Source organism: Lepus europaeus, chromosome 18 (assembly GCF_033115175.1).
Source record: "Lepus europaeus isolate LE1 chromosome 18, mLepTim1.pri, whole genome shotgun sequence".
Classification (NCBI taxonomy): Eukaryota; Metazoa; Chordata; class Mammalia; order Lagomorpha; family Leporidae; genus Lepus; species Lepus europaeus.
In genome coordinates, this window is record NC_084844.1 from 44,302,878 (window position 1) to 44,317,659 (window position 14,782).

The window sequence follows — 14,782 nt, forward strand, 5'->3', positions numbered from 1 at the left end:
GGATAAAATTTTAAGTCACTCATTCTACATCAGGGAAAAAGCTGGTATTAAAGGGCAAATAAATGTATTTTCTTCTACTGTATGACTTCTAGAAAATAACTCTAGAAAACATACTGAAGTGAGAAGGGGAGAAAGGGAGGGAAGGGAAAGGGGAATAGCATTATAGTCTTAGGATCGTATCTATGAACTATACTGAACCTGTTAAAAAAGTAAAAAATAAAACACTCAAGGCATAATCATAAGCAGAAAGGCAAAAAACTTATTATCATTTTGAAAAAGTTCTTAACTTATATAGGATTAATTTTTATTTTCTGGCTGCTGTGAAGGCTATGAGACAATCAAATCTAGTTCTTCATAGAAAAATTCTATTAAGAAAGAAGAGACCACTGCTTAAGTTGTCTCTTAAAGGTTCTTTTTCCTTTACAATAGTTTCTCAACAGAGGCTCTCAACATTCTTAACAGATACAACTCACCCCTGGGCATTTTTGGATTAAAAACAAGATCTATACCATTTAACATGCTTAACAAACATTTGTACCTTGAGCCTATTAGTCATAACTTCCGATGTCAAAGACAAGCTATCTTAAATACCAAAAAAATTTCAATGTCCAAACTAAGCTTAACCAATGCACAGATCTTAAAGTAAAATAAATTTTAAGAAAATTTAATACTAGAAACCACCAAATAAAGAAAAAATGGCTCAGAAACCACTATACTCCCACCCTCAGACTTGGATAAGAAACATTCCTCAATTTACATGAAAATTTTCCCATGGCAATCTTGTTGGTATGTAAAAAATACGTGGAAAATGCTTTTCCTTTTAAAGCTTAGCTATTTGAGAAAAACAAGCATTATAGAATTACTAAAATAACTAACTCCTAGTGTTTTTATTTCGTAGGACTGCTAAGGTAACTCTCCTTCAAATGAACTCATCAAAACTTGAGTCCTGATAAATCTAGCATTTGGATTAGAAACTGAAATTACTCAACACATTTGATCTTCCTGTGCGCCCTCTTCTGGATAAAGAGAAACGGTTACTCTTTATAGGTATGCGGGTAATGGGTCATAAAAGCCCACTTTTAATATATTACAGATGCATTTCAAAAATATTTTCTTAGTTATTAGCATTACACACAACAAAGCAACAGTACTGTAACCAGGCCACACATGAAATATTGCTCACCCAGCTGCTTACACTCTCTCAAAATTGCTAAACCTAGTGTCCACTCTTAAGACATATTTTGAGGGATGCCACCTTGAATGGTTCAGGAGCTCTTCTATATGTAGAGAGGAGTCCTGCATAAGTCTATTAATCTGACTGATAAAACACAATTTTTCAATCGGAACAGCCTTATATGCCACACCATCATAATATGGTAATACTTCCAATTATTCTACTGCCCACCACGGTCCCTACAACCCCCAAATAATGTAAAACCTGACATTCCAATTTCAGTCTTCTATGTTCGCAACAGAAAAAAGCAGTTAAGTTTTTCTCCACCTCCCAGTAACTGCTTAAATCAAATTTGACATGCTGAATTTCATATCCACTTTACTATTCTGATTTCTCTTCAATCAAGAACCCTTATCTTTTCAAAACTGCTCATTTCTTTTCAATATTTTCTAATATGACTTTCAATTTAACGTTAAAAAAAAATTGAAACTCAGGTGATCAATATCGCTGTTGAAATGCGAAAAACACCTTTTCTTTTAACACGGGGAAAAAAGCCTTATCCGAGACAAGATGGGAGTGATCCAACCTCATGGATGAGCCACTTCGGTTTACCCTTAAGGACGAGAAAGAGGGGTGGTCAAAAACACCGTCTAGCCCGACCCATCATTTTTTTAAAAAAAATCCTCCCCTTCAAAGACATTATCCCAACCCCAGAAGAGCAAGTGCTGGCTGAGGAAGAGGACAGAAGGTTGTTTGAGGGGCGGTTTTCCTTGGTAGAAAATGAACTGCTAGAAGCAAAGGGCCCAAGCGAAAACCTCAGAGGCGGAGTCATGGGCGAACCTGGCAGGAGACGAGGTTCCTGTGGCAGAGAAACTCGTGACCGGGGAGCTGGGTTCCCGCTGGGTACCCCACCCGGCCTCCGGCACCGCCTCTACCCAAAACGAATCCCCCTGCCGACTCCCCCCGCCCAGCCCTCCGGCCCCGAGGCTCGCCGCGGCCGCCGCCCGCGGCCTCCTTCCCCCTCAGCTCCGCTGCGAGGCCGCTTCCCCGCCCTGGCCGCCCGCGCCTCCCGCCGCACCCGGGAGCGGGAAACGCGGCCGCCGGCGCGCGGGGCCCGGCGCAGGCCGCTCCCCTCGTGGCCGCTTCCCTCCCCCACCCCAACCGCCCCCGCCCCTCACCCCAGGGACCCGCCCGGGGCCGCGCGGCCGCCACCGGGTTACACAACCCGGGCCGGCGACGGGGGGAGGGGCGGCGCGGGCCGGGGGGGGCTACGGCGCCCCCGCAAGGCGGGGGGCGAGGCGACGGCCCGTGGGGGCCCCGGGTCACCCAGCCCCGCTACGCCGAGTGCCCCCTGACACCCTTCCCCCTCGGCTCCTCAGTGGGCCGGAGTCGGTGACAGGAATCGGCTTCCAACATGGCGGACAGGAAGCGGCCCCGCGAGGAGGAGAGAACATTCCAGCCGCGCCGGCTCTGGGGGGAGCGGGCCCGGGGCGCCGGCCTCAGAAGGAGCTGTAGGGGCAGACTGCGGGGTCTGGCGCCCCAAAAGGGCGTTTCGGGGTGGAAATGACCCGGGAGATGAGGGGTCCCAGCCGCCCCCCCCAGAGAGGGAACCCCAAGGCCACAGGTGGGCTTGGGGTGGCGGGTGAGGGAGGACACTTCCTCAACTCAGCCCACCTACCCTTTCCCCGCCGCCTGCGGAAGGGTCTCGCGACACCACCCCAGTCGGGATTCGCTAGGCCTTCGTGAGTTACACCTCGAGGGATTTTGGGGTGGGGGGTGGGGAAGGGGAGGTTCACCCCATCCCGGGGTCCCCATGTTTAGGTAACCCTAGGGCCGCAAGGAGGTGAACGGCACGGGAATAATTAGGTTGGACTTCAAGGCCGACCCTGCGGGTCTCCCTCCCGCCGGGGCGGGGGCCGGGAAGGTCACGCTGGCCTGGTTGGGCCTCTCCCATGCTGAAGGGAAAGAGAGCGCGCTGCAAGCCCTACTGCTCACCCCGAGCTGTGGGAGAATGAGCGGGGGGCGCCCCAGGCCCGGAGGGCACAGGCACTCACACACACCCCGACCCCGTCCGCGCTTTTCTGAGCTAGCCCCACCCCCATCTCCTCGTCCCCCACCCCCAACCCCTTCCCCCACCCGTCCTCCCTCCCGGACCTGTTTTCTTCTTCGGCGTTTCCTGGTGCTGCTGGAGGGTGTGTTTCTGCTCATGTTTCAGCGGCTTTGGCTGGGCCTTGGGGCTGCCCTCGGCTCCATGCTGCAGGTATTGGTGAGGCTGCTGGTGGTGATGGTGGTGGTGGTGGTTGTGGCTGTGGTTGTAGAAATAATAATGGTGGTGGTGGTGCGATTGCTGCTGCTGCTGCTGCTGCTGCTGGGGGTGATGATGCGGGTGGTGGTGGCTGTGATGGTGTTGAGGCTGTGGCTGGCCGGGCTTCTCCTCCATTGAAAGCGGCTGGGACTCCCTGGCTGAGGCTGCGGGCTGCTGCACCGTCAGGATCTGAGACTGCTTCTGAGGGCTCACTCAGTATATCTGAGCGCGTCTCGCCAGCGCACTGGTTGACCGAGCGATTCTGCGAGATTGGCAGCTGCGCTCCAGCAATCAGGAGCTACGCTGTGCCGCAGGCCCCGCCCCTAGCCCAAATCCTCTTTCCTTCCTTTTCGCCACTGCCTCTTGGCCAACGCCACTTACCCTGTGCAACCTCACAGGGCCGGGCCTTCAACGTCAGCACTATGGCTCTCGCTTCTGTCGCTTTCTCTCCTTTACCACGCATTCTGCGAACAGCACTTTCTACACTCCTTGCCGGCAAGCAAGCTCATGTCGAGTGTAGCAGATTCCACTGGCGATTCCACTAGCGCCGGGAGCCATCTGTTGGTTTTGCATCTCTAGAATCTGTTGGCTTTTTTAAAAATTCTTTTCCGGGTACCCAGAGGGGAAGCTCAATTCCCTTAACCCTGAGACCACTAAAGGGGCAATACAAAAAGAGAAAATAAATACATTTTTAAGAATACAAGAACTTCACAATCCAGTAGATCATTTTGTATTCTGGATTCATTTTGCTTTGTATTCATATGCTAATCTCTTCCTTTCCACGAAGGGATTATAGTGTTCCACAATGGGGTATCTGTGTAATTTTCTAAAAGGGCACAAAGGGTTTAAATCATTGTTTCTTTGTAGTTGGAGGCAAGGGAGAGCAGGAGGAATGAAAATCTACACTGAACATTTTTTTTTTAATTAAACGCTGTAGGTGAGGTAAACTGTAGAACCAAAATGGGTTTCAGAATGTTAAGAGTTTCAAGAGCAAAGGTGTAGAAGGGAGAGTATTTTAAAAGTTAAGTTTTTTTTGCATTTATTGAAAATATAGGAATTTAAAGAAATATTCTCACATTTTTGTAGTGTTGATTTAATTTATCATGCATTATCACAGTCTTTTTTTTTTTAAGATTTATTTATTTATTTGAAAGGCAGAGTTACAGAGAGGCAGAGGGAGAGAAGAGAGAGAGAGGGAGAGAAGTCTTCAATCCACTGGTTCACTTCCCAGATGGCCACAATGGCCAGAGCTGCACAGATCTGGAGCCAGGAGCTTCTTCCCAGTTTCCCACATGGATGCAGGGGCCCAAGGTCTTGGGCCATCTTCTACTGCATTCCCATGCCATAACAGAGAACTGGATTGGAAGTGGAGCAGCCGGGACTTGAACCGGTGCCCATATGGGATGGGCTACCACTACGCAGCAACACTGGCCCCCACAGTCTGATTTTTTAAAAACAAATGTTAGAATCATGATCCCACATGGACTAGAACCCAGTGTGCCGGCGCTGCAGGTGGAGGATTAGCCTATTGAGCCACGGCGCCGGCCTGTCTTAACCATTTTTAATTAGATTCCCATTGTTGTGCAACCATTATTACTATACCTCTCCAGAACTTTTCATCATCCCAGTCTGAAACTGTATATTCATTAAACAATTACACCTCTCTCTCTCCTTCCCTCCACCCCTTAGAAGCCTATAATTTGACTATTCTATCTCACATAGGTGGAATCCTACAGTATTTGCTTTTTGTGACTGGCTTATTTTACTTAGTTTGACGTTTTTAAGGTTCATTCATGTTGAACCTGTATCACAATTTCCTTCCTCTTTAAGGCTGAATAATATTCCATGGTATGTGTACTACATTTTGTTTACCCATTCATTCAATATGGATTATACATTGTTTCCTCAATATATGTTATATTTTACAATGTTTAAAATGTGACTTTAATTTACACTGCAGAACATAAAAGGAACAGAGAAGCTTACAAGCAAAAAGTTTGTGCTCTGGAATTAATGAATGTCAGCACAAAGGTAACTTTGAAAGGTAAAAACCTTTTTCTAACTGCAAATGTCACTGAATCCAGAAAACCATGACCAGAACTTGACATGTTCTAAGGATTTGAATTTTGCATTGCTAAATTTTATTTATTTTTTTAGATTTTTTTATTTATTTGAGAGGTAAAGTTACAGAGAGCAAGAGAGATAGAGAGAAAGGTCTTCCTTCCGTTGGTTCACTTCCCAGATGGCTGCAACGGCCGGAGCTGCGCCGATCTGAAGCCAGGAGCCAGATACTTCTTCCCAGTCTCCCATGCCGGTGCAGAGGCCCAAACACTTAGGCCATCTTCTGCTTTCGCAGGCCATAGCAGAGAGCTGGCTTGGAAGAGGGACAGCCGGGACTAGAACCGGTGCTCATGTGGGATGACGGCGCCGCAGGTGGAGGATTAACCTACTGTGTCATGGCACTAGCCCCAATATTGCTAAAATTTTTTTTTCTTTTTTGACAGGCAGAGTGGACAATGAGAGAGAGAGACAGAGAGAAAGGTCTTCCTTTTGCTGTTGGGTCACCCTCCAATGGCCGCCGCGGCTGGCGCACTCTGGCCGGTGCACCGCGCTGATCCGAAGGCAGGAGCCAGATGCTTCTCCTGGTCTCCCATGGGGTGCAGGACCCAAGCACTTGGGCCATCCTCCACTGTACTCCCTGGCCACAGCAGAGAGCTGGCCTGGAAGATGGGCAACCAGGACAGAATCTGGCGCCCCGACCGGGACTAGAACCCTGTGTGCCAGCGCCGCAAGGCGGAGGATTAGCCTATTGAGCTGTGGCACCGACCAATATTGCTAAGTTTTAAAGAAAGATCCTTTGGGGATACATTTACCTGATTTTGAGAGCTAAAATCCAGTAATAATGTACCATGACAAACGTCTTTAGCATTTAGTATTATTTCACCACTTTCCCATCTATTAAAGAAAAACGAAAGTGTAGATTGGGGGCTGGCACTGTGGCGGGTTTAAAGACCTGGCCTGCAGCACCGGCCTGTGTCCCTAGCTGCTCCACTTCTGATCCCACTCCCAGCTAATGCGCCTGGGTCCTTGGGTTCTTGCGTCCCTACATGCACAGGGAGATCCAAAGAAGCTCCTGGCTCCAGGCTTTGGATCGGCCCAGCTCCAGTCATTGCAGCCATTTGGGGAGTGAATCAGTGGATGGAAGACCTCTCTGTCTCTACCTCTCTCTGTAACTCTGTCTTTCAAATAAATAAAAAAAATTTTTAAGTATATATATAGAATTTTAAATTAATTATCTTTTTTTTTTTTTTTACTTGGGAGGCTGGAATTCCTGAGTTCTATCTTTCTATATATTTTTTAAAGTTTGGCATTTTCTTTAAAAAAGTGATTTATTTATTTGAAAAGCAGAGTGACAGAGAGAGAGAGAGACAGAGAGACAGAGGTATCTTCCATTCTGCTAGTTCACTCTTTAGATGTCCACAACAGCCTGGACTAGGTCAGGCCAAAACCAGGAGTCAGGAGCCTCTTCCAGGTCTCCCACATGGGTGGCAGGGGCCTAAGCACTCCGTCCATCCTCTACTGCACTCCCAGGCACATTAGAAGAAAGCTGGATATGAAGTGGAGTAGCCAAGACTCAAATTGGCATTCCTATGAGATGCCGGTGCCACAGGCAGTGGTGGCTTCACCCACTATGCCACAGCACTGGCCCCAGCATTCATTTCATATAGCATTCTACCTGCAGTCAATGTGGAACATTGTGATGAGAGTCTGCAGCTTCCCATATATGGTAGGGAATTGTTTGAACTATTAATATAGTCGTAATAGCTAATATTTACTAGGCATTTACTATGTGTCAGAAATGGTACCAAATATTTTATCTCCATTTTTATTTACAATTCTTTGAGGTAGATAGTAAGTTCATTCTACAGATGAGGAATTTAAGTCCTGAGGAAGTTAAGAAACTTGCCTATAATTTATAAACAATTAAGTTTACAATGGAACCTGAAATAGAACCCAGATCCATCTGGAGAGAAAGAAGGTATTTCTTTCTTTTTGACAGGCAGAGTGGACAGTGAGAGAGAGAGACAGAGAGAAAGGTCTTCCTTTGCCGTTGGGTCACCCTCCAATGGCCGTCGCGGTTGGCGCGCTGCGGCCGGTGCACCGTGCTGATCTGATGGCAGGAGCCAGGTGCTTATCCTGGTCTCCCATGGGGTGCAGGGCCCAAGCACTTGGACCATCCTCCACTGCACTCCCTGGCCACAGCAGAGAGCTGGCCTGGAAGAGGGGCAACCGGGACAGAATCTGGTGCCCCGACCGGGACTAGAACCCAGTGTGCCGGCGCCGCAAGGTGGAGGATTAGCCTAGTGAGCCACGGTGCCGGCCAAAGGTATTTCTAATACTATCAAATTGGGATACATAGTTCTTAATTTTAGTAAACCTCTATAAAACATTCAAGCTATATCATAACCATCATGAAGACAGTGTGTGGTTATTAACAGAGGCAGACATAAGGTAAAGCTAATGAAGATTCAAGCTCCTCCTGGAAGGGTCTTAGAAATGCTTCTTTGAGGCCGGCGCCGCGGCTCACTAGGCTAATCCTCCGCCTTGCGGCGCCGGCACACCGGGTTCTAGTCCCGGTCGGGGCACCGATCCTGTCCCGGTTGCCCCTCTTCCAGGCCAGCTCTCTGCTGTGGCCAGGGAGTGCAGTAGAGGATGGCCCAAGTTCTTGGGCCCTGCACCCCATGGGAGACCAGGAGAAGCACCTGGCTCCTGCCATCGGATCAGCGCGGTGCGCCGGCCGCAGCGCGCTACCGCGGCGGCCATTGGAGGGTGAACCAACGGCAAAAAAAAAAAGGAAGACCTTTCTCTCTGTCTCTCTCTCTCACTGTCCACTCTGCCTGTCAAAAAAAAAAAAAAAATGCTTCTTTGAAATATTTTTTCATTATTTTGTAAAATTTGGAAAAAATATTTTTTCTCAATGAGAGACTTCCAAAACCTGAATTCATCCCTTTTTTTTTTTTCCTTTTTTAAGATTAATTTATTTGAAAGTCAGAGTTACAGAGAGAAAAGGAGAGGCAGAGACAGAGAGCAGTCTTCCATCTGCTGGTTCACTCCCCAACTGACCACAATGGCTGGAGCTGCGCCGATCCAAAGCCAGGAGCCAGGAGCTTCTTACGGGCCTCCCACTTGGGTGCAGGGGCCCAAAGACTTGGGCCATCTTCCACTGATCTCCCAGGCCACAGTAGAGAGCTGGATTGGAAGTGGAGCAGCCAGGCCTCGAACTGGTGCCCATATGGGATGCTGGCATCGCAGTCAGCAGCTTTACCCGCTATGCCATGGCGCCAGCCCCCATCCCTGTTAATAGTCATTTTGGGAATCTGACTTAGAACTGTTAAAACTTAAATAAGTGCTTTTAAATGTTTTAGCCAGGGGCAGATGTTTGGAGGAGCAGTTAAGACCCTGCCTGGGACACTTGGATTCCATGTTGGAGTCCCTGGGTTCAAGTCTCATCTCTTACTTCAAATTCCAACTTGCTGCTAATTTATACACTGAGAGGCAGCAAGTGATGACCCAAATGCTTTGAAACCTGCCCCCCATGTGGGACACCAGGATTGCATTCTAGGCTCCTAGGTTGGATCTGGCCCAGCTTCATGCTGTTGTAGGTTTTCTGGGAGTAAACCAGTACGTGGAAGATTTCTGTTTGTCTCTGTCTTTCAGCGTTTCAAATAAGTAAAATGAGAAATGAGTAAATAAATAAAAATAAAGTTATCTTTTAAAATAAAGGTTATATTTTATAACATGGAAAAATGTTAGCACTATAAGTACAAAAGTATAACTGCATATAAAATGTTAATTGAAAAATGAAAGCAATATAATCTTATTCATCTGTTCATTCACAAATGTTTATTAAATACTTCTTAAATTATCAGGTGTTATATTTTTACTTGGTTTATATGCTCACTTCTCTTACTTATACAGTTTCGGAAATTAGTTAAAAATATTAGAAGGAATGTCTTGATTATCAAATGAAAATCACTTTTCACACAGTTTTAATCTTTTTTTTTTTTTTTTTTTTTTTGACAGGCAGAATGGATAGTGAGAGAGAGAGACAGAGAGAAAGGTCTTCCTTTGCCGTTGGTTCACCCTCCAATGGCCGCTGCGGCCGGCTCATCGCACTGATCCGAAGCCAGGAGCCAGGTGCTTCTCCTGGTCTCCCATGAGGGTGCAGGGCCCAAGCACTTGGGCCATCCTCCACTGCCTTCCCGGGCCATAGCAGAGAGCTGGCCTGGAAGAGGGGCAACCGGGATAGAATCTGGCACCCCAACTGGGACTAGAACCCTGTGTGCCAGAGCCGCAAGGCGGAGGATTAGCCTGTTAAGCCACGGCGCCAGCCCACAGTTTTAATCTTATATTTTGTGTACAGATACAGAAATATTTAGCACTCTGGGCCTTGGCTTTCCTATCTCTAAAACATGAAGGATGAACGAGGTAATCTCTAAATTTCTGCCCACTCGCACATTCTATGACCATGCTCTCTGCTCTTTCTTCCCCAACCACCCTTTTACTTCATTGTGATAATGTCATAGGGCAAAACCCCAACCACTCCCTTATACAGAAGAGATGATAAGACTTGCCCTGCTTATTTCACAGGTTGTTGTAATGTTCACACAATGCAATGCCAGAGAAAGAATTCTGTAGCTTATAAAGCTCCAAATTGTGTAAATAAAAAAAATACAGGGGCTGGCATTGTGGTAGTGATGCTGGCATCCCATATGGGTATCAGTTTGAGTCCTGGCAGCTCCCACTCCGACCCAGCGCCCTGCTAATGCACTTGGGACAAGCAGTGGAAGCTGGCTCAATTGTTTGGGTCCCTGGACCCATGTGGGAGACCTGGAGAGGGTCCTGCCTTCTGGCTTCAGCCTAGCCCAGCCCCAGCCACTCTAGCCATTTGGGGAGTGAATTAGTGGATGGAAGATTTTTCTCTCTCTCTGTAACTCTTTCAAATAAATAAATCTTAAAAAGAAAAGGAGGAGAAAAAAAAAAAAAAAAGTATAGGGGCCGGTGCTGTAGCATAGCGGGTAAAGCCGCTGCCTGCAGTGCCGCCATCCCATATGGGCACCAGTTCCAGTTCAGCTGCTCCACTTCCAATCCAGCTCTCTGCTATGGCCTGGGAAAGCAGTGGAAGATGGCCCAAGGAGGGCCCCTGCACCCATGTGGGAGACCCAGAAGAAGCTCCTGGCTCCAGAAGCGGCCTTGAATTGGTGCAGCTCCAGCCATTGCAGCCAACTGGGGAGTGAACCAGCAGATGGAAGACCTCTCACTCTCTCTCTTGCCTCTGCCACTCTGTAACATTGCCTTTCAAATAAATAAATATTTTTTTAAAAAGGCAATTTAGCAGAAAAAAATAGCTTGTCAACTGTAACAATCAAGTATAATTTTATAAAAATTATAATCAGAAATAATATTCATGGTTTTATATAAATGGAAATGGCTCTATGATGTTAGTTCCAGTTTCAAAATGAGGCAAATCATGGTTAACATCCACTGTTGTATTTCTGCAGGAAAAGAATTTTGTTCATGTATATTTCTTTTAGATGTTAAAATTTTTGCCTGGAGACACTAACTTCAAAAAACTTTCAAAGGAATTATACAGAGGTGTGGATAAATTAAGTTAGTCTTTTAATAACTTTTCTGAATATGAAAGTTATTTAAAATGACACTTTTTTTAAAAAGGTTTATTTTTTATTTATTTGAAAGGCTGAGTTACAGAGAGAGGGATCTTCCATCCACTGGTTCACTCCCCAAATGGCCACAATGGCCAGAGCTGGGCCATGGCAAAGCCAGGAGCCCGGAACTTCATCTGGGTCTCCCATGGGGTACAGGGGCCCAAGAACTTGAGCCATCTTCCGCTGCTTTCCCAGGCACATTAGCAGAAGCTGGATTGGAAGTAGAGCAGCCAGGACTCGAACTGGCACCATATGGGATTCCAGCATCATTGGCAGAGTCTTAACCTGCTACCCCGCAATGCTGGTCCCATGACACTTACTTTTATGAAAAAAAGTATTATGGGAAAAACTTTGAGGGATGACCTAGGTGTCCATAGCAGATTGGTATGAACATGAGTTTGTCAGAACTGGAATGAAATCCCTATTCTGAAACTGCTTTGCTCTCTGATCTTGTTGGAGCAATTACTGAACTCTCTAAACCTTAGTTTAATTTAAAAAATTGATTAGCATGTAATACTTGTACACTTTTTAAAATTATTTTTTATTTTTTTTAAAGATGTATTTTATTTATTTGAAAGTCAGAGTTACACAGAGAGGAGAAGCAGAGAGAGAGAGGTCTTCCATCCACTAGTTCACTCCCCAGATGGCTGCAACAGCCGGAGCTGTGCCAATCCAAAGCCAGGAGCCAGACGCTTTTTCTGGGTCTCCCACATGGGTGCAGGGGCCCAAGGACTTGGGCCATCTTCTACTGCTTTCCCAGGCCATAGCAGAGAGCTGGATTGGAAGAGGAACAGCTGGGACTAGAACCGGTGCCCAAATGGGATGCTGGTGCTTCAGGCCAGGGCGTTAACCTGCTGCGCCACAGCACCGGCCCCAAAATAATTTTCATACTTTGTATTTTAATTTTATTTGAAAGATCAGAAGATAGAGATAACCAGGCATACAGAAAGAAATCTTCCATTCCATGGTTCACTTCTCAAATGCCCTCAACAGCCAGAGCTGGGACAGGTTGAAACCAGGAGCCTAGAACTCCATCCAGGTCTCCCAGGGACCCACAAATTTGAGCCATCATCTGCTGCCTGCATTGATAGGAAGTTGGAGTCAGAAGCAGAGCTGTGACCAAAACCCAGGCAGTCCAATATGGGATGGAGGATCCCAATAAAGGATGGATCCCAAGTGCATCTGAGCCTCCACAACAAATGCCTGAACCAACACTTACACATTTTTATGTGGTACAGTACAGTATCTTAACATGTGTATAAAGAATACACTGATTAAATTAAGCAATCAGCATTTCCTTTTCCTTTTTACCAACTCCTTTTTTTCCAGTACAGCATATAATACATTATTATGAACTGTAGTCGCCCTACTGTTCTGTGGAACATGAGAACCTATTACTTCTAACCATATGTTGGTATCCATATCTAACCTCCTTCTACCCCCTCCTCTGCCCCTTTCCCATCTAGTAATCACCATCCTAAATTTAGATATACCTTTTTAAACTTTCACATGAGAGAGAACATGTGGTGTTTGTTTTTCTGTCTGGCTTATTTCCCACCCAATTTACTGCAAATGTTAGGATTTTCTGTTTTTTTGTTTTTTTTTTGCTGAATAATATTCCATTGTGTGTACATTTGTGTGCCGCATTTTCTTTATTCATTGATCTGGCTATGGACACCTAGGTTTATTTCGTTCATTCTGTATCTTAACTATTATGAATAGTGCTTCAATGAACATGGGAGTATAAGTACTAGTGATTGTATATTATTAAATTCCAGATATATATAAAACTTGCAGATTTTAAATTAAGGAAACTGAATTCCAGAGAAATAAATGAGCAAATTAAACAAGAATAGTGTTCCTCTACACTTTATTTATTTATTTTTTTGACAGGCAGAGTTAAGACAGTGAGAAAGAGAGAGACAGAGAGAAAGGTCTTCCTTTTCTGTTGGTTCACCCCCCAGTGGCCGCCACAGCCGGCGCTCTGCGCCGATCCGAAGCCAGGAGCCAGGTGCTTCTCCTGGTCTCCCATGTGGGTGCAGGGCCCAAGAACCTGAGCCATCCTCCACTGCCTTCTCGGGCCACAGCAGAGAGCTGGACTGGAAGAGTGGCAACTGGGACAGAATCTGGCGCCCCAACTGGGACTAGAACCCGGGGTGCCAGCGCTGCAGAGGATTAGCCAAGTGAGCCGTGGCACCGGCCTGTTACTAGAATTTCTAAGCTATATGAAAAAATAGTTTAATCATGGAGGCTACAAGCCATGTTTTATTTCCTCCCTTTATTCCTTTTTTTATTATTTCTAAATTAGTGTTTCAAAGTCATAGGATTGATGGTTATTGATTGCTACATGACAATTTATCTCAAACTTGGTGTCTTAATGGAGCAAACATTTGTTGTCTCACAGTTTCTGTGGATCAGGAACCTGAGTGCTCTTTTGCTTGTCTCTAGCTCCTGCTCTGCCAGGAGTTTGCTGAGAATGGGGCCAGTGCTGTGGCGGATCAGGTAAAGCCGTCTGCAGTGCCAGAATCCCACATGGGTGCTGGTTTGAGTCCTGGCTGCTCCACTTCTGACCTAGCTCTCTGTTATGGCCTCTGCACCCACATGGGAGACCCAGAAGAAGCTTCTAGCTCCTGGCTTCAGATCAGCCCAGCTCCGGCTGTTGCAGCCAGTTGGGTAGTGAACCAGTGGATGGATGACTTCTCTCTCTCTCTTTTTGCCTCTGCCTCTCTATAACTCTTTCAAATAAATAAATAAATAACTCTTAAAAAAAAAAAAAACAAACAAAGAGCTTGCTGAGAAGACCTACTTCCAAGCTCACTCACTTGGTTTTCCTTAGAATTCAGTTCCCCTGAGGTGTTGGACTAAGGGTCACAGTCCCTCACTACTGGAGGGAAGTTTCTCCTTAAGACAGCTCATAACAAAGCAATTTTCCTCCCTCAGAGTTAGCAAGAGAACAAGAGCTTTCGAGATGAAACCATAGTCTTTTGTAACCTAATCACTGAAATTATATTCTATAACTTCTCTTTTTTTGTTTTTGTTTGTTTTTTTGACAGGCAGAGTGGACAGTGAGAGAGAGAGACAGAGAGAAAGGTCTTCCTTTTGCTGTTGGTTCACCCTCCAATGGCCGCGCGGCCGGCACGCTGCGGCGGGCGCACCGCACTGATCTGAAGGCAGGAGCCAGATGCTTCTCCTGGTCTCCCATAGGGTGCAGGGCCCAAGCACCTAGCCATCCTCCACTGTACTCCCTGGCCACAGCAGAGAGCTGGCCTGGAAGAGGGGCAACTGGGACAGAATCCAGCGCCCCGACCGGGACTAGAACCTGGTGTGCTGGTGCTGCAGGTGGAGGATTAGCCTATTGAGCCGCGGTACCGGCCCATAACTTCTCTATTAGTGATTCAGGAAGCAACCTATAGCCTAGTGATTAAATATTCACACCACAGTACCTGGGTTCAATTACCAGCTCCAGCTCTTGATTCCCAATTCCTGCCAATGCAGACCATGAGAGGGCAGCATGATGACTCAAGCAATTAGATTCTTGGCTCAAATAACTGGGTTCTTGCCATCCTCATAGGAGAC

The 14,782-nt window shown here is 46.5% G+C and overlaps 1 protein-coding gene across 3 annotated transcripts in view; it reads right to left on the reverse strand.

The window, feature by feature from the left end:
• The window catches only part of NUFIP2 (nuclear FMR1 interacting protein 2), a 31,668-nt gene extending 27,982 nt beyond the window's left edge, over window positions 1–3,686 (reverse strand). For all 3 annotated transcript variants that reach the window (XR_009864258.1, XM_062174998.1, XM_062174997.1), the window contains exon 1: window positions 3,329–3,686. Coding sequence is in view for 2 of the 3 variants with exons in the window: in XM_062174998.1 (XP_062030982.1) it covers window positions 3,329–3,614 (286 nt within the window). In the remaining variant the exon portion in view is untranslated. The remainder of the gene's footprint in view (window positions 1–3,328) is intronic.
• Between the last annotated feature and the right edge of the window lie 11,096 nt (window positions 3,687–14,782).